Below are 25,867 nucleotides of genomic sequence, written 5' to 3' on the forward strand. Positions count from 1 at the left end.
ACAGGCAGAGGTGCAGAGGTTCTTAATGATTTTGGGGTTGGGACATGGAGAGCGACCAGCGCACTGTTGGAGCAGTTTGGCTATAAAAGAAGCAGCGTATCCTTGAATGAGTGTGTTCTCCTCACGTTTTATTGTCTCCATTAAGGGGCGTACTAGGGGGTTGAGTTTTTCGGGGAGCACTTGTAGGTTGATGACGGCACAGGCGGTGAACATGTGGACGCGCAGATGAAGCTGTTGCCATTCGCTGTTCGTTTCCATTACAGTGGACTGAGCCTGCTGCCTCTTACTGTCCAAACACTGCCACTGCTTTGACTTAGAGCTCAGGAGTGATGTGCACTCGCTAAAGATCGAGGTAACCTGGAAGAAGAAGTAAGGTATAACTATAGTGCTACTAATCAACAAAGATGATCTTCGCATGCAACTATTAAGGTTGAAAGATTTGGGAAAAATATCTAGTTGCAATTTCTCTGACAAGCATCGCATTCATGTTTTAATAAAGGAATTCTGTTCAAAGTTCACATTTTATCACATCCAGAAGAATTGGCAAATACAAACCAATACTAGAATCACATTTCAGAAAATACGTTTACAGACCTAAACTAAATAGTCAGCTGTTTTTATGCAAAATTAAAACAGGATGTTTTATTTCAAAATTTCAATGGGTGCAATTAGCAAATAAAAATTTCTATTCAACTGTATAGTTATTAGAGCTACAAGACTAATCACATGTAGTTTATTATATAAAGTAGCATTTGCAATGGCTGAAGATGGAGGTCACCTGGAGACAAGGCAGACAGAGGAAAGCCAAAGTACAGCAATGGTGCTAGTATCAAAACTAAAATAGTAAATAACTAGGCTCCAATATATATTAATAATCTACACATTTTGGTAGTATTTGCCATTCAATCCTATAAAAAAGCTAAACATATGTACTTGTAAGGGTGGGCATTATGGCAAAAAATTATAAGTGTATTGAACCAAAATATGTCACCATATCACCCAGCCCTATATACTTGTACATACCAGATCATTGGCCTGGTCAATAGTAAAAACGCTACAATTGAGGCGGTCCTTGATGTCTATCTGTGCATCGGCGAGCAGAGCAATCAGCTGTTTACACTCATTCTGCATCCGGGTGAAGGGGATGGCGATCTCGTCATAATACAACTGCTCTGAGAGGATGGCCAAGAGACGAGGTTGCACCAGGGACGACACGAGCTGACAGTCCTGCAGGGAATACAGAGGCAATCAGGTACATGGTTCACAAACAGTGAACCACAAACAGTTTGGCACCTTAAATAATACAGGGGTGCAGGAATGGAGAAAATTTTTCACTTTCACAAGTGAACAACTATCAAAAAGCTATAAACTAAGTTCTTATAGTTGACCTTCTGTAGAGCGGCCCACTCGCACAACACCAGGGACACAGCGATGCGCTGGAGGGCAGACTTCGAGTTCAGGTGGAAGAGCAGCAGCTGCCCCAGAGACTCAGCCGGACGCAGCTCCTGAGACGAAGAGTTCAGCTGAGGATCACAGATGCACCTGCACAGGGCTCCCAGTAATCTGCACCCAGGAAAGATATACAACAGAGTTACATTTAACAAAGAGTGGAATGAATTTGTTTTTAGGTCAGTTACTCACTTTGCAGCCATAAGCCGCGCCCGCACCACCACATAGTCCCTGGTGATGGAATCGTCTGTGACCGTCTCTGCTCCTGCGATGTATTCCTGCACCGTTTCCTTCACCGGACCTCCCCCTTGACGAGCCTTAGCACCAGACTTGTCCTGTTGAACACAAGAAAAGTTACAAATGTAACTACAATTCCATAGTTGGAGAAATTCTACCAATATCAGGAGGGGGAATCATTCAGTGCTTTAAGCACTCTGGTGATCAGTAGGATGCAATAGAACTACATTAGTCTGACCTTGGAGCGCGCCTTGACCTCCAGCAGCATGTTGAGGTCGATGGGGATGTGTGAGGCCTGCATCATGAGGCAGAGCCAGGCCCCCATCCACGGACAGCTCGCAGCCACCACAAACTGTTGAGGGGCCTGGGACAACAGCTCTATCCACACCTGAAAGTAGAATAATGTTAGAGACAAGACTATACAAGACAAGATTATAGTTTATAGAGGATAATCCCCTTCTAGGGTCAGAACTCCCCTTTAACTGGGAAACTGGAGATGAAATGTTTTCTTCAGATCTTTTCCCATGTTTAAAAGATTCTGAATCTCAGACAAACATACTTGCAGCATTTGCAATAGTTTAACTTGAGATTTCAAATTGTTGGTAATAATATTTTCAAACCTTTTGGACCAGCTCCAGGATTTCCTCATTGCTCTCCAGGATACAACACTGGAAAATGTGGCGCAGCATGTCCTGAAGGATGGGGTTTATCCACATGGAACAGTTCTAGAGAAGAAACATTTTTTGTTTTCTACAACCATATTAATTTTGATACAGTTTTTAATAAAGATTTAGCCTACGGCTAAATTAAGTTCACAATGATTGTAAATTAATTACATACTATTATTCACCTTCCTGCATTTTGTTGAGTTTTAGTGGTTTTCCATAAACCAACCAAGAAAACCAGTAACAGTCTCACTTAATTTGGTATCCAATTATCCAGCAAATTAAAGGGTATTTTCCAAGGACCTTTTCCAAGTTTATTCTCAATTTGTCTGGAATGTTTAATTCAGATATCAAGATCCAACGTGCTTGTCGGCCATCATAAGAAAAAAGCCTTATCAATTATGATCAAGCATTATATTACATATACTCTAGTAGTTTTACCTGGTCTGCTTTGGATAAGAGTGTAAAGAGGGTTTCCAGTGCGGCTCTTCTCACTGAAGAGATGGTGTGTCTCAAAAAAGGCCAAACTCGAGGGACCAAGACAGTTAGTGACTGCTGCATGCTAACAATACAGAAACAAACAGCAGAGTTAATTTCCCTGTGGATCAGATCTAAAAACAAAGTATACTTCATAACAAATTCACTTAATTATAATTGTGTGTAAATAAATGTAGTGTCATTAAAGTCTATGTGAATTGAAGTGGCACCTGTGCCTTGCAACCGACACAAATGTTATTGATTGTGTTTAAGGTACTTTGAAACCTTTCGTAACAGGTGAGGAGTTTAAACCCATCACTGTACAATGACAGTGTATAACATGGGTGTCAAACTCATTTTTACCGAGGGCCACATCAGCAAAATGGTTGCTCTCAAAAGGGTCAGATGTAAAATAAATCCAACTACTTTTTAAACTTTTTAATTGACTAGTTCTGTATTTATTACTTATTCAAGTTACAAATATTGTATATGCATTTTCCTAGATGTAAAAATATGGCTATGTAACTGTACATCTCATGATAAAATGACATTTTAAGACCAATTTACCCTGTCGAGGGCCACATAAAATGATGTGGAGGGTCACATTTGGCCCGTGGGCCTTGAGTTTGACACATGTGGTGTATAAAAACAATTTATAAAGGGGTAGTCTGAATATCTCACTTGTTTGTTCAACTTTGAATACAAGATCTTATGTTTGTCCATGTCTAAAAACTGGCTGCAGTAGAAGTGAGAAGGGAGAAAAGCTTTCAGTTATTTTGCTTCCCAAACATGGAATACATCTCAGGACATGCAAAGCTAGATACATTGGTGTCACTAATGCATTTTAATAATCACACCTGCTTTTAATGTTTTAAATGGACCTATGCAGTTATTTGTTTACTTTGTATTGTCAGTAGTATTTCGTTTGTATTAACAAGGCACCCAGGAAAAAATAATCGGTTGGGCTCTCCTTGTATAAATAAAGATAAATAAAATTAATGAAAATGTTCTGAGTGTCCTGTGACTGACCTGCTTTGTCGCACTTGCGGGTAGGTAAGTAACAGTGAGAGCAGGGTCATGATGCTGTTTGTGGAGGCGGTGAGATCGTCCAGGTCCAGAAGAGCATCCCATAGAGTATTCACGATGAAGGGCACCTAAAGAAGAAACGGAGAACTATGAAACTAGAGCACACTGAATGGAGAAGGAAGTTTGGAAACCATCTTGTTCATAAAATGTGCTGCACAAAGTGGAGAGAACAACAAACGAGAACATACATTTTAAGGCACCGTACCCGATTTTAAAAATGTGAAAAAACAGAACTAGTTTATTTTGAAATTTTCCTAATATATTCCTAGCTAGTATCCTAAATATTCACAGCCAGGAGTTTATAAGTGCTTTTCACAAGTTTCAGAGACCAGAACATTGTTTGACCATGAGGGTATGCTAACAACAAGGGGTCTCCTTTCGATTTTAAGATCGAAAAGGAGACCTAGTCTACAAAAAGTTTATAGTCTAAGTCTATTGAGCTACACTAAGTGTGCTCTGTGCCTGAGTCATACTTAACATAGTCATTCAATTCCTAATGTGCGTTTTCACACCTATTAGCATCCTGGGCTGTTGGGCACTGTCCAGAACTGAAGAAGCGGCTTGAATGAGCAGCAAAATAATTTTGGTAATCCTAATCTGTCTAAAACAGAAAAAAGTTTAGTCTGATTTCATGTCAGACAGTGAGGGGAAAAAAAGCATGCATCTTTTAATGTATAGTGGATTACAGTTGAAACTAGATGTTTACATACATCCATTTTCATTCAGTGGGCCAAGAGCATCTATCTGCTTTCTTTCATGAAAACATAGGGGCTTAAGGGAGGCCACAGAATTCAGCATTCAAGCAGAATACATTTTACTCAATGAGACCCTTTTTTCACCACTCAAGATTCTTGCGCATTTTGACAAAATTTCCGCATTTGTCTTCTTAATTTTTCAGGCAAATTCCACATGAACCGATGGTACACAGGATATTTTGACCACAAACCAATCAGCGCTCAGCACCGCAAAGCTGGTCACTCACATGCTCACAACACAAGCTAACAGTAGCTGGAGATTGACTTCATATAAAATAATAAAAATGTGAACATTTGCAGGCAATAAAACCGAAATCTTTTCCATTACAGTAAAACCAATATGCTACCGTATGTATTAGGATTAGTTTATTTTATTTTATTAGTTTATGTCCTGAAATTACACTATTACAATATACATCCACACACAAACAAATTCTGGTTGGTTTCCTTTTGTGGGCACTTTTGGTATTGGTTATTATGCCAGTTAAATTGCTGAGAAAGACGGGTATAGATGATGTCGGCAGAAAAAAAAGGAACTACAATTACAGACAGAGCGCCAAACTGATATAGTGATTTTGATAGATTTTTTGACTGAGTCCTAGGGATACTGGAGTATTCTAATATAAACCTATATTGGTCTCACTTTAGTAGGCAGCAGTTGTACAAGCCCGTCCACTACAGGGATGAGAGCCGCCGCCGCCACAGCTCTGACGTCATCATCCAAGTCCTGCAGACCCACAGTGATGGCAGGGAGTACCCGAGGGAGCAGTGAAGAGATGAGGTCCTGGACAAGCAAAACATGGTGTTATATCCCTGATCACTCTATCAAAACTATGATTCATTTTGCAGCCCTAATAGTTGCAATTTGAATGGATGCAATTTGCGAATTGCCAAAAGGTGCAGTTTTTGAAGTACCATAATTTCCTCCTCAAGCAACAAAGTAACCAGTTCTGAAATGTGATACTTGTATTACTTTGCCAGTTAATGTTTCAGACTTTTTGTCAATTCTTCTGGTCATTTTAAAATGTGAACTTCAAACAGGATCCTATTAGCAAATACATTTCTAAGTCTATTCTCAAATGCAATGAGAGATTGTTCAACGCTTGTCCCAAATCGTTCAGCCCTAGTAAATGGCTGAAGGTGTTATAGAAAAGATATTCTGCATGAATATGTCCATTGTCAATGATTGGTCATCAAATAATTTTTAGACAGTCAATTTGACTACAGTTTAGCTCACACTGATTTACTTGATCACAATGCTTGCCAGAAAAAATGCAACTATATTTCCTAAATGTTCAAGATTTGCAAATTATGTTTTAATAGTAGGCTTCTCAACATACAGAAATGTATATGAGCCTATAAGACTGAACTGAAACTGTTTTGAACCCTGGATGAGTGCCAAATATTCAATGAATGTACAACGCAAGTCACGTAAACAAGTACTCCTAGTATGTTTGCTGTGTATCCGAGGTGTGTGGCAGTAGACAAATCGACCTATATATTGCACTGCACAATTATACAACTTTAAATTTAACTAGTCTTTGCTTTAAAAACAAGAAGCCAATGACATTTCAGTGATCAAACCTGCACAACAGCATCTGAGAAATGCATAATATAGCCGCGTTGTACATTTTGTGAGTTTTCTCAAAGTAGAGCTCCTCTGATGCCCTATCCTCTCATGTACAAATTTAAGTACCACAGAGTGCTGATGAGTCTATATTAAAGTCCAAAATATAAGTATATTTTGCATGGAAAATAGCTCTGGCCAAACCAGAGACCAATATTTTTTATTCATGACAGCTCTTAAAAAGCCAACTCTGTGTGATAAAAGTGAACCTGGCAACACTGCTTTAACGCAAAGTGCTGAGATCTGCAGATGATACTGGATGACGGAACAACTCGAGCATTAAATAAAAAAAAAATATATATATATATTTTGTCTTTAAAACATTATTTCATATACTTAGTTGCCAGGTTTTGTGCTGACATTCAAGTGTAGTGCACAGTAAATTCAATAAATACATTTTCCATTGAGCAGCCCAAATATATATATTTAAATCAGGTGGATACACAACATATTTGAAAGAAGTAGGACGGTCATATATTTGCAGTGTTTACCCTTGAACATGAAAGCTTGTGTATAAAAGGATTTGGGGTCCAGGAGAAAGCATGTGGAATTCAAAAGATGCATGCCATGATAAAAAAATGTCCCTTACATGACCGTGTATTCGACAGGCACGTCACTGTAAACCTGTGAACTTAATCTTCTTTGTATTGAGAAATTTACAGTCAAGCAGCATGTAGCCTTTGTGTGCCACTCAGCTGAATGTGGTTCAAACTTCAAATAATTTAAGCCCAAGTGTACTGTATATTCAACACTCAGGTGTGCTATATTTTGTAAACGCAACAGTTGTTTTGAATGCAATGGCCAAAAAAATTGCACTATAACTTTTCTAGGGGGGGGTGTGCTGCCTCCCTTTCCCCATGGAGATGTTATTTCTGTGCCTCTTCTGTTCCACAATACAGCATTCAATTTCTCTCTTGCATTTAACGAAATACAGGTGTTTATTGCCAAAAACACCTTGAAAAATATGTATTATTATGGTGAGTGGGGTCACTTCTCCACAGATCAGACCTGTAACTTGGCATGGTGGAGTCCCTTGTTTGTCTCATGTAGTCAGACAAGTTTAATGCCATACTGTGGAAAACTATCTCTCCATGGAGACTACCAAGTGGTGGACGATCAACCAGAAAAGTCACATAGTGCACTTTTAACCAGCTGCATCTTGTTAAAGGGCCCATATAAAGCTTAAGTAAAATTAAGGAGGTAACAACATTCTAACATAGATAAAAGCTCACATGGGTCAATTTTATGTAATATAGGACCTTTAATAATTGCTTAGGGTCCTCAGTTGGAGTGTTACCTGTCGCACAGCCAGGGCATATTTGATCCCCAGCAGCCCTCCATGTCGGACCTCCCACTGAGCCTCCTTCAGCAGGTTCAACAGCACCTCCACCGTCATGGATACGCCCCCTTCGGTCATGTAACGTAAAGCCACACCCAGAGTCTGCGCACATGTCTCCCTAACAGGCGCCACCACCTGGGGACAAGGAAATAAAATTTTAACAGTTGTATACCAATCGTCAGAAATGGGTGGCCAAAAATAATATTAAGTAGAGATCCAATAATTTACTCGAGTAATAGTTTCTAGTGTAGTGGATTCCTCAATTACTATATAAATATAAGTATATAAATCAAATCTTGCATCCAGACTGTTTTGTACTGAAAAGACTAAAATAATGCACCGCTCCTTCAGATATTCTCATTTTTGTCGTGTGTCCTTTGTACAATATTAAATTATTTGAACATTTGTGTTCTTGCACAAAATCTAGTATTTTCAGTCTGGTATTTTCAGATTTATTGTGCACATAAACTATGTAATATATTTAACTATCGAGAAGTACAGTTATTCTTGTAAATGTAGCAAAGGACTACCCCTCCAAATATTGAACCTTCAGAATAAAAATAAAATGGACATTTGTCAATTTTTAAATGATTTATTCTAGTGGTCTCTTGCACTGATAGACGGGGATGACTTTTATACAATGAATCTTTATTTTTGACATTTTAGAATGACTAAGCTATAAAATAAGGGTAAGGGACTGATATGGGTTCTGTGCCACGTAACACATGAGTCACTGTTTACTTTAGAGAACTGAAGCTTTACACAGTATAAGGAAGTAGTGTCACTATCACAAGAATACAATGTCAAAAACTTCATTTGTTGGACTATTTCCGCATTTGTGCTATATTTATTTAAAGGAGGTACAAGTGAGTAACCTGTGACCATTGTTTGAAGAATTTAAAAAATTCAATAACTAAACTTATAAAAATGTGAGTGTACATATTTTTAAAGAGGCGTGTGCAAAAAAAACAAAAAACAAACAAACTTTACTATATTATACTGAAGCCCATATGGATAGTCCTGGTTGTTAAAGTGAGTACATTTCCAGTTTGAGATGGACTTTGTACACACATGGAAATGAGGTTCAAACATTTTAATAACTAAATACATGTCTCACCTCGTCTGACACAAAATCTCCAAAGCGGTCAAGAGCAAAGACACACAACAATCGAATGACCAAGTCCTCGATCCACTCCTGGTGCTGCCGTAACATCTGAACAAAGCATTAAAAATACAATATTATAAGTTTAAAATTCTAGTCAAATCTTATTTTAGGTTTGAAGAGTGATTCATTACTTGGTCAGCGGTGCTTCCTACTAATTTCCCTCCTCCTGCTCCATGGGACTTGAGGATCTCTCTAAGGCCAGTACCAGCACCGTGACGGACCTATAAAATAAAAAGAAGAAAAAAAATACATAAAAAATTTAAAACTTAAAACAAAATTAGAAACTTAAACAAATCTCTTCCCTCAATAAGCAGGGAGAATGATACTATTTTTTGTCAATGCTGTATTGCAGCGCTTTTTACACAAGGAGGAGGGAATAAATTATTTAATCCTGATATTCCTTCATTCCTTTCATTTAAATCATTTTTGTAGATAGCTACTGACCTCCCATGAAGGATTGAACAGGTCATTACAAAGCTCCTCACAGAAGCTCTCCAGAGGCCACTCACTGGTCTGAAACACACAAGGAATTACAATTCAGGAATCATCTCATCAACAAACCTTGAAAAATGACTTATGTCAGTCTTTCTCTAACTGTAATATGCAAGCCCCTTCAGGTGGTACTTGGACAGCTCTTCAGCTAGTGGGTTTGCCTAATTTAGAGTATTTTACCTACTTTTGTCATCCTTGTTTGGATCGTTACTTTTTAAAAATACACTGGAAATGGTGTAGTCCACTTTTAGGCATGGTTTAGCCCTAGATTAGACCTGGTGGTACTCAAAAGCCATATCTTTTCTTTGGTGGTCCTTGGTGTGAAAAGTTTGAGGCTCAGTTTCCTAGCATAATTGCCTAACGCTATTCAAATCCCTCAGACAAAGCATCACAACAACAAAACTCTATAGTGTTGAATGGGATAACTTACTTCCTCTAGGAGACAGGAGTTGTCCGGAACGTTGTCAATTAAAACTTTGTTCTCTGTCGCAGGTTGGTCGATCACAATGTTGGTCATTTTCCTTCGTTTCTCTTCAGGTTCACCCTCAAAGCTGTCATTACTAAAATATACATTAAAAAAAAAATTACATTTTACTTTCTGGTTGGAAATCATGACATTACGCTAGGGAATTCCATAACTGTTACCTAGCAGCTACAGTGGGGCAAAAAAGTATTTAGTCAGCCACCAATTGTGCAAGTTCTCCCACTTTAAAAGCTGAGAGAGGCCTGTAATTTTCATCACAGGTACTATGAGAGACAGAATGGGGGGCAAGAATCCAGGAAATCACATTGTAGGATTTTTAATCAATCAATTGTTAAATTCCTCAGTAAAATAATTATTTGGTCACCAACAAATAAGATTTCTTGCCTTCACCTGTAATTTCTTCTTTAAGAGGCTCCTCTGTCCTCCACTCATTGCCTGTATTAATGGCACCTGTTTGACTGAGGTTGTGGACAGGTGTCTTTATATTGATGAGTTCAGACTCCAAACTCCACTATGGCCAAGACCAAAGAGCTGTCAAAGGACAGTAGAAACAAAATTGTAGACCTGCATCTTTCAGCATGACAATGACCCCATAACACGCCACCTGGGCCATAAAGGAGTGGCTTTGTAAGAAGCATTTCAAGGTCCTGGAGTGGCCTAGCCAGTCTCCAGATTTCAACCCCATAGAAAATATTTGGAGGGAGTTGAAAGTCCATGTTGCCCAGTGAAAGCCCAAAAACATAACTGCTCTAGAGGAGATCTGCAGGAGGAATGGGCCAAACTACCAGCAACAGTGTGTGAAAACCTTGTGGCGACTCTGTTATACACCCTTTGTTGGCAATGACAAAGTATTAAGATGAACTTATCAACCAAAAGCTTATTTTCCACCATAACTGGCAAATTCTTTAAAAATCAGACAAAAATCTGGATTTGTTTTTCTCATTTTTCGTGTACCTATGATGAAAATCATTTTTAAGTGGGAGAACTTGCACAATTGGTGGCTGACTAAATACTTTTTTGCCCTCTGTATATTTGTACATTGTGTCAAACACAGAAATTATTTGTCAAATAAAAATATAAGTTTCATATATATATATATATAACTATGTGGTTAGCAAAATATTATATTAGATTTGTTTTTAGCAGCTACAGTGTCCAAATTATTTCTCTTGTGGTCAGCTAAGTTGGTCCAAGTGTAAAGGCACATTCAAACATGGTTAGCTAGGCTCAAAAAAGAACCTTAGTCCCGGGTCCCTTAGTCCCGGGTCCCTTAGTCCCGGGTCCCTTAGTCCCGGGTCCCTTAGTCCCGGGTCCCTTAGTCCCGGGTCCCTTAGTCCCGGGTCCCTTAGTCCCGGGTCCCTTAGTCCCGGGTCCCGTCCCCCGGGTCCCGTCCCCCGGGTCCCGTCCCCCGGGTCCCGTCCAGTCCAAGTTCCAGTTTAGTCCCAATTTTGATATGAACCCATCTCAATTTCAAAATGTTTGTGTTTATTATTCCTGACATAAGAATGTCAGATATAATTGGCCACATACTTTTCACTCCTACAATTAGTGGAGACGAGTGTCACCAATCAGGTTTTATGACTGTAATAAGACAGAATTGTCTCACCTCTTCTCATTTGGATCCATGTCTCTAGATCTCTGCTTTGCCACAAGTTTGGCCATTCGCTTTGCTTTGTTTTTCTGTCGACTGCTCATCCCAGGCCTGAACTCTGAGTCAATCAACTCTGCCGCCTGCATGGGCTAAAAAAGTACAAAAGTAATCTACTGTCATCATAATACTGTTTCTAACTCAATTTCGATACTAAGGAATAGACTTGATATTTAATATTGATGCCAATAACCTGGTAATAATTAAAAAAAAAAAAAGAAACCACTCTTTCTTGAGAAAATAGATGTGATTTTCAACATTAAATAAGGTATAAGGCTATAAGGTCTTATCCTTGTTCTGATACAGCTCAAGATCATTCTAAAGCTATAAATATCTGTGTACAATCACAATTTCCAAGAAAAGTCTTTTCTGATACAACAACCTCATTCTCTTTAGTAGAACAGTAACCAGTGTATTAAGCAATGAACTGTTTGGGCAGGTTTTAGCTTGTTCCTCTCTCCTTTTAAATTCTACATAAAGAACCATATTAATCAATCCATATTGGAATAATGAGTGGGCTGGGGGTAGGTGAGCCATATCAAAAAACTACAGAGTTAGAGAAGCACTAGAAGCATTATTCTCATTCATTTTAGAAAACTAGAAAAATGAACACAAGTTTGAAGGCACAATAGGAGCTAATCATATAATGTTACATTTAATTAAAAAAAAGCTTTCATGTACAGCAACATTTGTTCTTTCTTACTAGTGAACATAGTAATTATTGTTTTAGTGAACAGTTTCCATGTTATATATTCTATTAAAAGTGCTAGAAAAATGCGATTTTGCATCCACATAAACAAATCTGCATTCTTTGAGCACAGAGTTGCATTAGTGGATCACAATATGATTTATCATCATATTGCCCAGTCCTAAAGGATAGGACTGTTATCTCTTCATGGTAAACACCAGTAGTAGTATTGGGACCCACCACATGGTTGCGTGCACTGCACCCCGGGGTGCCCCTGCCCTGGGGCCGGGCTCCGCTGTAGTCCAGGTCCTCATCATTGAACAGTTCATCTGTGTCCATCCCTATGGCCGCACCCATGTCCAGACCCAACTTCTTCTGCAGCAGTTTCCTCTGCCGAGACAACCGCTCCTTTGGGTCCATTTCAGCTAAAAACACAACAGGAGAGAGTCATGATCAAAAAGAAATTAGATGATTTTGCCGTTTACATTTCAGTTTAATAATCTTATAACTCAAAATGCTGACTAAAACTCTCAAAGCATTCAGTGATTTTGTATCTCAAAAATAAAATGTGAATAATTGTTAATTTGAAGATAAGAGTTTTTCTTTTTTTTTTTTTTTTTAATAAATGTGTAAAATACTACCATGTTACATTAAATATCTTAATTCTCTTACTTAATTTAATACAACTTCCTTAATATCAGTTAATAACAGTAAATATCAGTAATATTAGTTATTCGTAAGGCTGCCATAGAGCCAGTGGCCGGTGATATAAAATAGTTTGTTGCAGTTGCCACAAATATAAAGTGTTGCAGATAGTATTAAAAGTCACCGCCAAAACCACAGTGTTATATTTAGACATTTGGTGTGAAGCCTGGCACAGAGACACAGCAGTGGAAATGTGCAAAACAGGTTTTGGGTCTTTTGAAATCTCAGTGGCACAGAACTATTCAAATTATAGTCAAATATATTGTCATTTACTGGGATTTTACCAGACTACAGACTACAATACAATGAACAATACATAAAATTGATAATTAAACTAAGTGCATGAAATCAGAACACAATATTTCTTTTATAGTTAATTCAAAAGTGTAAGGTTTACTTTTTAAAGATGTAATAAACCCATTAAAGATGCATTATGTAACTTCTCTGGAGGGGGTATATCACCCGTTTGTCTCCATGGAGATGCTATTGCTTTTTCTTATCCATCTTGGATTTATTTTATTATTTTATTAGTGTGTTTTTATTGCTGAAAATACCTTGAAAAACAAGCAGAATCTGACGCTATAGGGTTAAGTTAACCCGCGCTTGTTTATGCGTTTCCAGCACCCATGATGTGACCTAGGGTCAGGTGTAATCTGACTGGTTGTCCTGTATATTAGTCATGTGACTGGATGGATGACGGGACGTGGGCTACCCAAAATGCCTTCGCGATCGACTGGTAGATCACGATTGACGCAATGAGCATCCCTGTTCTAGGCTAAGCATAGGCATCTCCATGGAGACAAGCAGATAGCAAAACCTTCCACCATAGTGCACCTTTAAAGTAGCTATCAACCCATGTTGTTACTTTGAGACACTGATAACAGCAGGGTTTTTGCACATGTCAATGCAGAGTGTGTACAAACCATTTTTGTCATCCTGCAGCTCAAACTCTGCTCCAGCGGATCCCAGCAGTGACGCTCCATGTTTGAGGAGTCTGGAGATGTCAAAGTGCAGGAAGCTCAGACGATCACAGGACGATTCCTCTGGGGACAGGTCCTCACAAGACTCTGGAGAGAAGCAAACACAAGGGAGAAGTGGCATTACAACCAAAATAGAAATCCCAGTATGGAAACATATGGCAATGGTACACAGAGCAGGGCGGGGCAATAAAGGTGATAAAAATCAAACCATGAGCTCATCCCTGTGACTATATACACTTTTTTGGTAAAATAGTCATTCACTAATTTTCTTCTTGAATACAGCTTTATGCTTAAACAAAAACAGTTTTCCCACCCACACTAATATTGGCCAGCCTCGGCCATGAGCTGAGTGAGTCACAGATAAATTTAACCTGCAATGGCACAGGCTTTCAGAAGAATCAGATGACTTTAGTTATCCCTGCAATGCAATATAAAGCTACTAAGTTTATATGAATCACGACAAAAATCAAAATTGTGATCTGGGTCCAAGAAAACTGTTAATTAAATGTTTTGCCATATTGCCCACTCCTATTGCTACATGGACTCATTTTTATAATGTCACTTTAAAAAGGTGCACTGTGTGACATTTTTAGGGATGGATCAGTCACCAATCCTGTCCATGGATAGGACATAGACATGCTATTGTGTATACGTGTTCCACATTATGGCATTAAACTCAGCTATCTTGCATTTATTCAATTTACAGTTGACATCTTGCTCAAAAATATCTTGTAATTGTGGGTTGCCTCCACAGATTTGACCTGTAACTTGCCAAACATGAATCAGTGCTAGTGCACTAGTAGAGGTTTTTGGTGATTGTAGTACCCTTTCAAAAAACATTAAGAGTACAGGCTACAGTTCCTTTAAAACAAATACAAATCTTTCAACATTTATTTCCTGAATATAACAGATTTCTAAATCACTGTCATTTAACACACATTTCTGCGTTCTATATTTGATAGAGTTGTCACGATATCGAAAATTTGCTATCGAGTATAAAGTCTAAACCTTAGTACCAAAACCAATTCTGATACCACAATGATAATCAAAACACTCTTTAAACAATAGAATGTGATTTTCACCATAAAATAATAGTACTTTCTTTTATATTACCTTGTGAGCTTATATCTGTGTAATCCCTCAGCCATCCTGGTAAATTCCATAGTGGTCCATGGACATATACTATGTGTCTTATACTTGTTCTGATGCAGTTCAAGATCATTCTAAAGCTATTCAGGAAAGGTTCATTTCTGTTCTGTGAACATGACTTTTATTATCGATACCTGCTGAAATCCGCATCTAGTTTCAATACTAGTTTTAATACTGATGAGTATCCGATTTTCAATACTTTTGACAAACCTATATGAGTATTGGCTGTACCCCTTATTTAACTGATTTAGGTGAAACAAGACAGTAAAATAGTAGAACAGGCCCTTTAAAAATGTTTTGCCCTAGTTCACGAGACTTTTTCCACTTCTATTCATACCCAACTAAAAGTAAGGTTGTGCGGTTATTATTTTGATCAAGATTTACCCATGTCTTATTGTCAATGATTCTATCTTTTTAATGGAAGGGTGCACAGTCAATCCTCTGTCAGTCAAAGTATGTGGTTTGGAGCAGAGTTCAGACCTGAGGAAGAATTTTACACTTTTGTTTTGGATGGTAATTATCAGAATGCATAAGGAAAGTGAGGGATAACATTGGACCACTGCAAACCGTTTTAGTAATGTGACAAACGAAACTAGTTCATTTTAGTCAGCACCTTTGATATTATGATTAGATTTTATTTTCTGCTTAATAAGGCAAAGTGAAACCTAATCAAAAATGGTGGCTGATCAATACGAGGGAAAAAAAAAAACTGACTACATGTTTTGTCATATCGTCAAAATCAAATCATATGCATATTTTAACCCATCACCATTTACATATTGGCACTCTTCCAACTCATTCTGTACTTTCCAGGTCAAAAATGCTTGCATGGCCTGTTTCACATGACGACACTCAAAATGCAAGTTGGCAGTATATTCTCATGAAAAAAAATCTTCCTAAAATCATTATGCACTCCTTTGCAGAGGTGGTAAAGTGTGTGTACAGCCAAGCTTCCCTCTGCCTCCTCTCCTGTCAGCATCAGCCTACATAAGTGTTTGAACTGCAAATAGGGCCTGTTATCACAAAGCCTGCTGCAGAAAAATATTGCTGATAGACCAAATATTTTATGCCATTTAAAAGTGCAGCTTCAACACCTGAGCGAGCATGGACAGAACTTGCTGTTCAGCCAAAGGGGACAGCTTAAGAACAATATAGAATGTGCCATTCCTATTAGAAGGTCAATGTGCGCAAGGATATTGCATTTCTCTAGACTAGACTTTTAAATAGGACTCATGATCCTGGGTAATGATCAGATTTAGAGTTGAATAATATTAGTAGGCAATAGGCACGGTATATCAGTTATAGGCAACATATGTGATATTGGAGGATCTCCCCATATATCATATTAGTACGATATCGGAAAAAAAATTGCCAATATTTTAGCACCGATATTTTTCATGCACTGCCCTAGTCTCTGTTTGCCCATGTGTCATTTTCAATTTGTCCTCAGTGTGTCTTTTTAAAACTGATTAAATGAGTGAAAACATGAATTTATATCCCAGATACATACATTTTGTTAATAATTTTACAAAAGTGCCAAGTTAATTGGCACACTTCTCTATAACTTAAAATCTAAAGTACAGAACAAATTTACAGCAAGACAAATGTCAGACATTGGTATTGGTTCCATATCGGACCACACTTATTTAAACCTATGATCCACCATTAACTTTAGGGACCAGTACAATACCAGTTTTCAGTACTTGTTCCTGAACAGTACTTTTTTGGTACCTATTCCTATATTAATCATTACAGATTGACAAAACAGAAAAACAAAGTCTTCATAAAGTAGTATTTCTTTGGAGAAAAGCTGTTTTTATTTGTGGAGACATTGCCTAATGACTTTCTATAATGACTTTCTACAGTGCCCTCCCCTGGCACACTAGACTTCAAAACTTATTAAAAAGAAAAAAATATTTTTGCCAATTTTTTAAAACAGTAGTACCCAAACCATTTTATTTGGTACTGTAGCTCATATTTTCTCATAATTGTGTGTTTCTTTGACTGAAAACCTTTGTGCTGTTGATTCAGTGCAATTCTCTTATCTTTTACAGACAAGACCAAAAGTAGTCACACCCACTCTAAAACCCTTTTGTTTTAGCACCAAAAAGATAGTGTCTACCGACAGAAGCAAAAATGTTCCAAGTTGTTCAAAGGTTTGTGGGTTGTTGTCGACCCTCCATTAGTGCCATTTGGTATATTGCATAGATTTGATGGACAGTAAACGTCTTTACTATTTTCTGTTTTGCTGAGTCAAACTAGTTTGGTTGTAAAATTTCTAATTTCATTTTTATTTTTTTTGTTTGTTTTTGTAGTAAATGCATCCTCAGTCATCTATATAGAGACAAGATTTTGACAGTTTTCCAAAACAACAATTGTGTGTTCATTAGTTGAGTAGTCAAACTATTATTTCTATTGTACATTGAGACTTTTGAAATACAGCTTCAATTAAATAAAGGTTGGAAAAATGGTCTAAGTAGAGAATATTTATAAATAAAATGCATTTTTGATGGAAATCAGAAATTTCTCATTCTTTTTGACATTTTCATTTAATAATGTCACTGTCTTTGTTATAAAAAGGTCTTTAGGGATGAGTTTTAGAATTTGTATAGTCCAGATAATGAATAACAAAATATGACCGATTATTTCTGATTAATCACTGCAGCCCTAATGTTAAAATCCGCTGCCCCGTTTCTGTTCACACTGGTGCTCACCTTCATCTTTGGGTCTGGGCGCAGGGTTCCACTCAGGCACATTCTTCACTATGGCTTCTACTGCTTGACCTGCTGCTATTCGTGTGTCCCAGTTTGGACTCCGTAGATATGTCAAGACCTACGGAAAATATTGAAATCATGAATCACATTTGCATTACAGATCATATAATACAACACACATTATGCTGGAAGCACAGTTCTTCACTATATGAATCTCTTTACATTTGCTTTAAAAAAGGTGTTAAAAAAGTATACAAAAAAAAGGAATGAGGGGAAAAAAAGCACACTTTGTGACTATTTTGGTGTAGGATCCTGCAGCTATCCTGCCCAGAATGTTCCACAAACAAGGCCAAGTTACAGGTCAGATCTATGGAAAGACGACCCTGCTCTGCTGTCAGTAAATGGATGTTTTGATTTAGTTAATTTTGAACAATTAAAACTCCCACAGTGAAATAACTGTTAAATAGATATGTTTAATGCCACACCATTGACTATTCCAGGCAAACCAGTAATGTTTCTATGGAAAAAAGAAGGTAAGATGAGAGTACTTTTATTTTGAACTTAAATCTAACAAATTAACTACATTATTGTGTCAAATCAATAACATCTTCAGCTTTTTACCATCTAAAAAACATTGCAAAAATCAAAAGGTATACTGTGAAAAACAGACTTATCCATACACTTGTCTCCAGTAGATTAGACTAGACCAAACGAGCATTAAGACAGCTGCAGTACATCCAGAACACTGCTGCTCAGGTCCTGACTACAACCACGAAGTACGAGCACGTAAGTCCTGTGCTCAGGTCGCTGCACTGGCTTTCTGTGGCTCAGAGAATAGACTTTAAAGCACCTCTACTTGTGTACAAGTCTTTCCATGACCCAGCACCAAAGTACATCTCAGACATGTTAGTGCAATATGAACGATCGTGCCCACTAAGGATTTCAGGGACAGGCCTCCTGCTGGTGCCCAGAGTCAGGGCTAAACATGGGGGAATCAGCATTTCAGTTTTATGCAGCTAAAACCTGGAACAATCTTCATGAAAATGTGAGACAGGCCTCAACTTTGACAATGTTTAAATCCAAGCTCAAAACAGTTCTGTTTAGCTGTGCATATGACAAAGATTTTTATTCTGCACTTTTCTCCCTTGATGTTAATCTTATGATGATTAGTTGTGATTATTTATGTTTCGATATGTTGTATTGTGATTTTAATGTCTTTTTTATTCCGTAAAGCACTTTCAATTACCTTGTGTATGAATTGTGCTATACAAATAAACTTGCCTTGCCTATTGGAAAAACTTTGAACAGAGTCAAGATGTAAAAAGGACGCCAAGTAAAAAAAAATATATATATATACAATACTGTGCAAGCCCTCCACTGGAAAAGTTACTGCACCTTTAATGTCATGTTATTTTAAGTCAATGCCACAACCATACCTTAGACAGGAGGTTGTTGAGCTCGTGTGGGTGGAGTCGGACCACTTCTCCGAGCTGTTGCGCTGCTGCTTTTCTGGTCACCGGCGTTGTCCCAGTGTCCAGCAAAATGAACAATCGGTCAAGCCTGAAATGTAAACACAATAACAACTGTGTAAATAACATAGTGGTGATAAAGACAATAATGTAGCAATTAGTATAGAAATCAAGTTTGAAACTTTTGTAACAGCACTAAGGAACTGACTCAAAATTACAATTGTTAGAATGAGATCTTAAAAGAAATAATATTTTGACTAGTCGACTAATACGTCGACAAAAAATAATTGCTGCCAATAATTGCTGCTGATTAGTCAAATACTAAAATAACCATTAGTTACTGCCCCACTATATCTTAAGAATTCCCAGGGTGAGGTTTGGCATGTTAATAGATATACAACTGGGGAACTTAAAACATTCAGAATGCAATGACCATCATTGTTGTATCCCTGCCACATTTAATAAAACTTTGCATCCTGTTCCAAGTTGAACAATGAAATCACACAATAGAGATTTTGCACAGGGCTAACATCCACTGTCCTGAAGTCATTAGCAGTCTAATAATAAGGTACGGTGGATTAACCCCAGCCACCATGACCCAAGGCTTAAAGTGCTCAGTTTAGTTTTCTATTGCTTCTGCAGACAACATAACAGTCCCAACCACAATTCACATGTAATTACAGCAATTAGTTAAAAAAAAGTTAATATAGACTTTGGATAAGGTTTGTATAGAATCAATAGCAAAGAAGCAAGTAATTTCAAATTATAGTCATGACTTCTGTATCAAGGACACCTGCAGTTTTGAATAAACTTTTCATCTACTTATATATCAAAGTAAGGAATATACAAATGCCATTGGCTTTTGATGGAGACACTTGATACAAATGCTGTTCTTTCTTTGTACAGTGAATTTGATACTGGAGCAACTGAAGGTTGCTTGGTCTAAAACCATGAACAAAAGTATAGAACTAATAAATGATAGTGGCTTTATAAACTCATGCAAATTAAACATATGTGATTATGTATTACTGTGTTTATTGAACCATGTATAAACCACTTACTATGGTTAGAATAAGATGTGAGTATCTAAAAAATAAATATGTATTATAAATTTCACTTTTAGCTCCTTTTGTATTGTTTCCAACAGTAATGCACTCAAGTTACTTCAAAACGTAGAGAAAATAAGTTTTGCCTGTGCCACCAAAATCTAAATAAAGAAGGTAAAGTGGTTACTAATACCAAGTAAAGAGCTTTAGATATTTTATTCAAATATGTGGCCTATATTTTGTAGTGGTTCATTCATGTAGCTGAACAGTTCGTGTGTAGACACCCGGTCAAATAATATTATTTACAGGAGGAGGTTATTTAAACTGAAGGGAAGTGTAACTACAACACAAGTGTTAAGTGTGAATGCAAGCTATAGTGCGAATAGACCTTGTGAGCATTTAATAGCTTTAATTGTGTAATATTGTATACTTTGACACCACAATTAAAAGACAAAACTTCCAAGTTTTGAGCATCAGCAGCAAAGAGTAAGGCAAAGCGTGATCCTATAAATTCATACTTGGGTATTAAGGCGGGCATGAAAGCGATTTACAACCATTTAATGTGCTGAAATGTAAACTAAAACCACGGGCGTGCAAAGGGGCTAAACGTCACCCCTAGCCATGCCATTCTTCACCAGAACCAAGAGTTAGCTGATGCTAGCAACATTAGCGTTAAAGCTACAAAATAAAAAAGTTATCTTACCTCGTTACAGCCATCGTCTAGTGTGATATGGCCATTCACGTCCAACATTAACCAGAGAAGCTGCAAAACCGTCCACTATTTCCTTCTCTTTATTCCGGAGAGTAATAATAGACTGAATTCATGAGCTAGTTAGCAACTAAATGCTAACTAGCCGAGGCCGCCGCCGCTGCTGCAGTAGTTGGAAGATCAGCTCCGATTCATGATTTCAAAGTTTTGTTTTTTATTTTCTGATGCCAACTAATCCCGACGGGTTACCCAAGCATACCAGCGTACAGCCCGATTTACCCTTCGGAAGGCTTAGATGATAGATATTTGAGTCGAATAAAGTGTAAAGAGTTATTTTGATGCACGCCGAGAGGAACCCAGAAGACTGTTTTTATACGAGGAGCCATCTTGCATTTATTCCGTCCTCCGTGGCAGGTGCGCGCTGATTGGCTAGACTCGGGGAGGACAGCCAATCAGGAAGCGCGTTTTATCGGCAAAGGACAACCAATCGCAATGCACGGTTAGAAAAGAGAATTTATGGTGAGTTGTTTATTTTTTTTGTTTAATGTCCAATGCCAATTCATATGTTTTTTTGCATACGTCATATAAGATTATTAGTTAGTAATGAACTATAACATATGTAAAACATATGTATTTTACATCGGATGTTGGCCTATCCAAAACAGTTTAGCATTACAAATGAGCCAATGACTTGACTTCCTGTTAGAAATGTGTCATTGATAATTGGTTAAGTGATGAAAGTGATGAGTACTTTCACAGTAACAAGTAGTGGATTGTAATTTACATGTTTTTATTGTTGAATAATATCTACACAAAATTGTCAAAGCATTTCTAAGGGTGAAAAAAAATACATTTCTGAGATACAGTGAGCTGAGGGACAGAGTGACTGAAGGCAGAGGGGATGGAGAAGAGAGAAAGCGAAAGTGTGTGGTGAGATGATCAGAGAGATATGTGTGGCAAATATTATAGCTGACAATATGCTGACATTTGTACTCGAACAAAAATATAATAAGCTACACAAATGCTAGTGGGTGCTCATTTCGGGTTTGTTATTGTTGTTTTTGTGCTTTGTGATGAGCTCTTCTTGGTCCTGAAGGTGAAAGCTCCATCCAATCTAAAAACAGAACAGTTACACAAGTAAAGCCTAGCAGAATGCTATGCCTATATTTTTAGTTTTCCATATGTCAGATACAATTATTGCGATTATTCCCCATGTGTCATTTTTCAGTAGAATATTATAGACACTTTAAAATTTTGGAGTATTTGCATTATGCTTCTTATTGACATTAACTGCACAACTTTTTTTTCATTATTATCATATCATGAATGCAAATTCAACATAACCAGACAGAAGAACATATGCAGGCATGCAGGCACTATGATATCAGTCTAAGTTATTAAAAAGTATGGAGTCATATACCGAATTAACATTTTGTGAAAGTTGAGGATTTAATGCAGCCAAGTTATGCCTTCACTAATCTTCATTTGAATGCAGCGTGACAGCATGATCTGTCTCAGCTATAGAATAATGTAACAATGCTCATATTAAAGTACTTATGTTAATGGGAATCTATCTGATAGTTGCCACTTTCCTCTTTGCCTCTGCTAAGCCTTGAAAGTCAGTTACAACCAGAACCACAGTTGGGTGTGCACTGTATCGGTGAACAAATCATGTAAAATCTGATTTGGTCAGCTTTCTTGACGTATCCTTCTGATTCTCCAATAATCATGTAATCCATTAGTTTGACTGTAATTTGGCAACTGCACAGAACTCTGTCAGTAACCTTGGATATTTATAGATTTTTTTAGTAGAAAAATATGACTGTGTATACTTGATTCAGTTCTTTACAGTTAATTCATTCAGCCTTTTACTTTATTGTTGACCTCCCATTCACCTTAGTATATTTCACAAAGTACAACAGTTTTATATCAATTTGAAAGGTTTCCCAATAGGGACAATTTTTTTGTCTGATAACATTTGAATAAAAAAATAAAAATAAAATCAGTTAATGTACCTTTTTGCTGATTGATTTTTAAACATTCTGAGTCTCGATCTAAATACTTGGCCTTTTAAGGATACATTTTGGTTGAAATTGTATTATTTTCAAAAACTTTGGAATAAACAGCCTGAAGACAGTGACTCAACTGACTTTCAATGGAGCAAATGAGAAATACACATGACATCACAAAACAGACAAAGTGCTATGGAGCAATGATTTGAATATGAAAAGAAGAACACACTAAATGAGCATTTGTGAGTCTGTGGGTTATGAAACAATGTTATGCAATGCCTAAAATAAGACCAAAGCAGCAGCATGAGTGGTCATGTACTATAGTAAATGTGGGATTGGAGCCATATACTCAAAGTATATAGCCAGTCCAGAGATAGTTTTTATAGCCAATTGTTTGTAAAGAGTAAATCTAACAAACAAGTAACGTTTATTTGTATAGCACAATTTGTACACAAAATAATTGAAAGTGCTTTACAGAATAAGAAAGACATTAAAATCACAACAAAAACAATAAAAATATAAATAATCACAAATAATCTTCATAAAATTAACATTAAAAGAGAAGAGTGCAGAATAAAAACCTTTCAGTCATATGCACAGTTAAAAAGAACAGTTTTGAGCCTAGATTTAACCATTGTCAAAGTAGAGGCCTGTCTCACATCTTCAGTAAGACTGTTCCAGGTTTTAGCTGCATGAAACTGAAATGCTGATTCTCCATGTTTAGTCCTGACTTTGGGCACCAGCAGGAGGCCGGTCCCTGAAGTCCTCAGAGTGCGAGATGGTTCATATGGCACTAACATGTCTGAGATGTACTTTGGTGCTGGTCCATGGAGAGACTTGTTCACAAGCAGAGCTGCTTTAAAGTCTATTCTTTGAGCCACAGGAGCCAGTACAGAGACCTGAGCACAGGACAAATGTGCTGGTACTTCCTGGTTCTAGTCAGGAGGTTCTGGATATATTGCAGCTGTCTTAACACTGGTTTGGAGAGGCCAGTGAGCAGGCCGTTACAGTAGTCTAACCTACTGGAGACAAATGCATGTGTAAGTCTCTCTAAGGTCTGGTTTTGACAGTATACCTTTGATTTTTGCAATGTTTTTAAATGGTGATGTGATGTGATGTTAAGTGCAGATGTTATTGATTTGATGTGGCTGTTAAGGTTCAAGTCTGAGTCCATTATTACACTTAGATTTTTAGCCTGATTTGAAGGTATACTGTCATTGTGTCATTAGGCAAGAGACTTTACCCACCTTTCCTAGTATGAATGTGGTGTGTGTGAGTGAGTGAGTTAGAGGTTGCTGACGCAAACTCAGTGGCAGTTTTGCTTCAATCAGTAAACATGCAGCTGTGGCTACAATAGAAGCTTACCATCACAGAGTATAGAATGAATGATTAATCAAAAAAGCACTATATAAGAAAAATGTATTCTTATTAATATCACCAAACTGTAATATGTTGGTACCTAATTGGATGAAATAGCATGGTATCTAAAAGTGTAACTACATTGTAATTACATGTGCCCCAGGACACATGTTATGGGATATGATTGATCCTCAAGCAGTGACTAAAAATGTATAAGATGCTTGGATAGCATTGCAAAATATGTACAAAATGTGTTGGTGCCACCAAATAAACTGTAAACCAAGTATTTAATCTCCATAAGAGAAGAATTTATGGGCTGGACTACTTGACATGTAAGGTATATTTTTGTTACATAATATTAAACTATGGTTACAATCTCAAAAAGTCAATATCCGATGGGCCCCTAAAATAACATTACAGTGAAAGAGACAAGACCCGATTTCTTTCAGACCACAGACACATCCTGGTACTTTGCATGTCTTTTGAATAGAAGGGTGAGCACCGGGTGTCATCCTCCTCTCTGGCTCAGACTGGCACCATCTGTGGTACAAAATAAGGCACATGCACCAGCCTCCATATTCAGTCCTAAAATACGTCCACCCACTGGCTGGCATCTTCCTCATCTATAAAGTGCATGGTGACAGGTTAAACTACTAATTTCAAAGCTGAGTAGTTATTAACTTTACATTTAAAAATGCCTATTTTTTCCAGTTCCAGTTTTTTTAAGGTTGGCAAAGTTCATAATTTTACTTCTTGTATACATGGCAGTAGTCAGGAGTCAGACATATGTAAAGGTGGATAACTGTTATCAATAGCAACAATAATATTAACAAAGGCCAAAAATGTGTCCAAATTGCACAATAGTGATGTTTTTTCATCGCCTTCTTACTTTGCCTGGAATGTTCCACAGTATGGCATTGAACATATCTATATGTTGAGACAAGCACGAGCAGACCTTGTTAGTCCTAGGTCAGATCTACGGAGAAGCAAGCTCACTCACAGTTAGAATGCATGTTTTTCAAGATTTATTTTTCACAACAAGATACCTGACATTTAATATATGCAAGAGATAAGTTTAATATTTAACTGTGGAACATTTCAGACAAGGCATCACATCACCATGGAGACAAGTAGATAACTATTATAGCCTAGTCCCTTACATAGGCTTAAACTTGACCTAAACAGGAAAAATGGCAAACTCATAAGAAGTTTAAAGGGCATATTAAACTGAAATGGTGTCTTGCAATTAGGTGACCCGTAAAAGAAATGAGTATAAGTGCATTGGATAACTGCATGTAATGGAATTGTTTGACTATATACTTACCTCTTGTCTGCCATCTTAGGTGTTGCGACCGGAGCATCATAAAAAGGAGAGGAAGAGTGTCAGAATATTTCAGCTTTGGGAATCTAGTCTGTTTTTCTACATTTAAAACTGCTATAACTCATAGATACAGACCTCTATTTTTGTCACTGAATTGATTGAATAAAGGTTAACTTTCAAAAAACACTGTTGTACTTGCCGGGACATACTTGTGCTGGAGTGTGGGGGCCAACCTCGGTCTGCTTAGTGAGGGTGTGGCTCTCTCTCTCTCTCTCTCTCTCTCTCTCTCTC

General features: G+C 37.4%; 1 protein-coding gene across 1 annotated transcript in view; it reads right to left on the reverse strand.

Moving 5' to 3' along the window:
* LOC117382966 (TATA-binding protein-associated factor 172-like) overlaps nucleotides 1–21,260 on the reverse strand; it is a 33,282-nt gene extending 12,022 nt beyond the window's left edge. The window contains exons 1-20 of the mRNA XM_033980211.2: nucleotides 20,879–21,260; nucleotides 19,097–19,220; nucleotides 17,661–17,778; nucleotides 13,741–13,884; nucleotides 12,353–12,537; nucleotides 11,383–11,516; nucleotides 9,723–9,852; nucleotides 9,245–9,313; nucleotides 8,932–9,021; nucleotides 8,753–8,848; nucleotides 7,594–7,770; nucleotides 5,313–5,453; nucleotides 3,858–3,982; nucleotides 2,793–2,913; nucleotides 2,307–2,411; nucleotides 1,925–2,074; nucleotides 1,642–1,784; nucleotides 1,389–1,563; nucleotides 1,024–1,227; nucleotides 3–357 (exon numbers count right to left, since the gene is read on the reverse strand). Coding sequence (XP_033836102.1) covers nucleotides 3–357; nucleotides 1,024–1,227; nucleotides 1,389–1,563; nucleotides 1,642–1,784; nucleotides 1,925–2,074; nucleotides 2,307–2,411; nucleotides 2,793–2,913; nucleotides 3,858–3,982; nucleotides 5,313–5,453; nucleotides 7,594–7,770; nucleotides 8,753–8,848; nucleotides 8,932–9,021; nucleotides 9,245–9,313; nucleotides 9,723–9,852; nucleotides 11,383–11,516; nucleotides 12,353–12,537; nucleotides 13,741–13,884; nucleotides 17,661–17,778; nucleotides 19,097–19,220; nucleotides 20,879–20,892 — 2,800 coding nt within the window. The 5' untranslated portion in view covers nucleotides 20,893–21,260. The remainder of the gene's footprint in view (nucleotides 1–2; nucleotides 358–1,023; nucleotides 1,228–1,388; nucleotides 1,564–1,641; nucleotides 1,785–1,924; nucleotides 2,075–2,306; nucleotides 2,412–2,792; nucleotides 2,914–3,857; nucleotides 3,983–5,312; nucleotides 5,454–7,593; nucleotides 7,771–8,752; nucleotides 8,849–8,931; nucleotides 9,022–9,244; nucleotides 9,314–9,722; nucleotides 9,853–11,382; nucleotides 11,517–12,352; nucleotides 12,538–13,740; nucleotides 13,885–17,660; nucleotides 17,779–19,096; nucleotides 19,221–20,878) is intronic.
* Between the last annotated feature and the right edge of the window lie 4,607 nt (nucleotides 21,261–25,867).

The sequence above is a fragment of the Periophthalmus magnuspinnatus genome, chromosome 15, assembly GCF_009829125.3.
Source record: "Periophthalmus magnuspinnatus isolate fPerMag1 chromosome 15, fPerMag1.2.pri, whole genome shotgun sequence".
Classification (NCBI taxonomy): domain Eukaryota; kingdom Metazoa; phylum Chordata; class Actinopteri; order Gobiiformes; family Gobiidae; genus Periophthalmus; species Periophthalmus magnuspinnatus.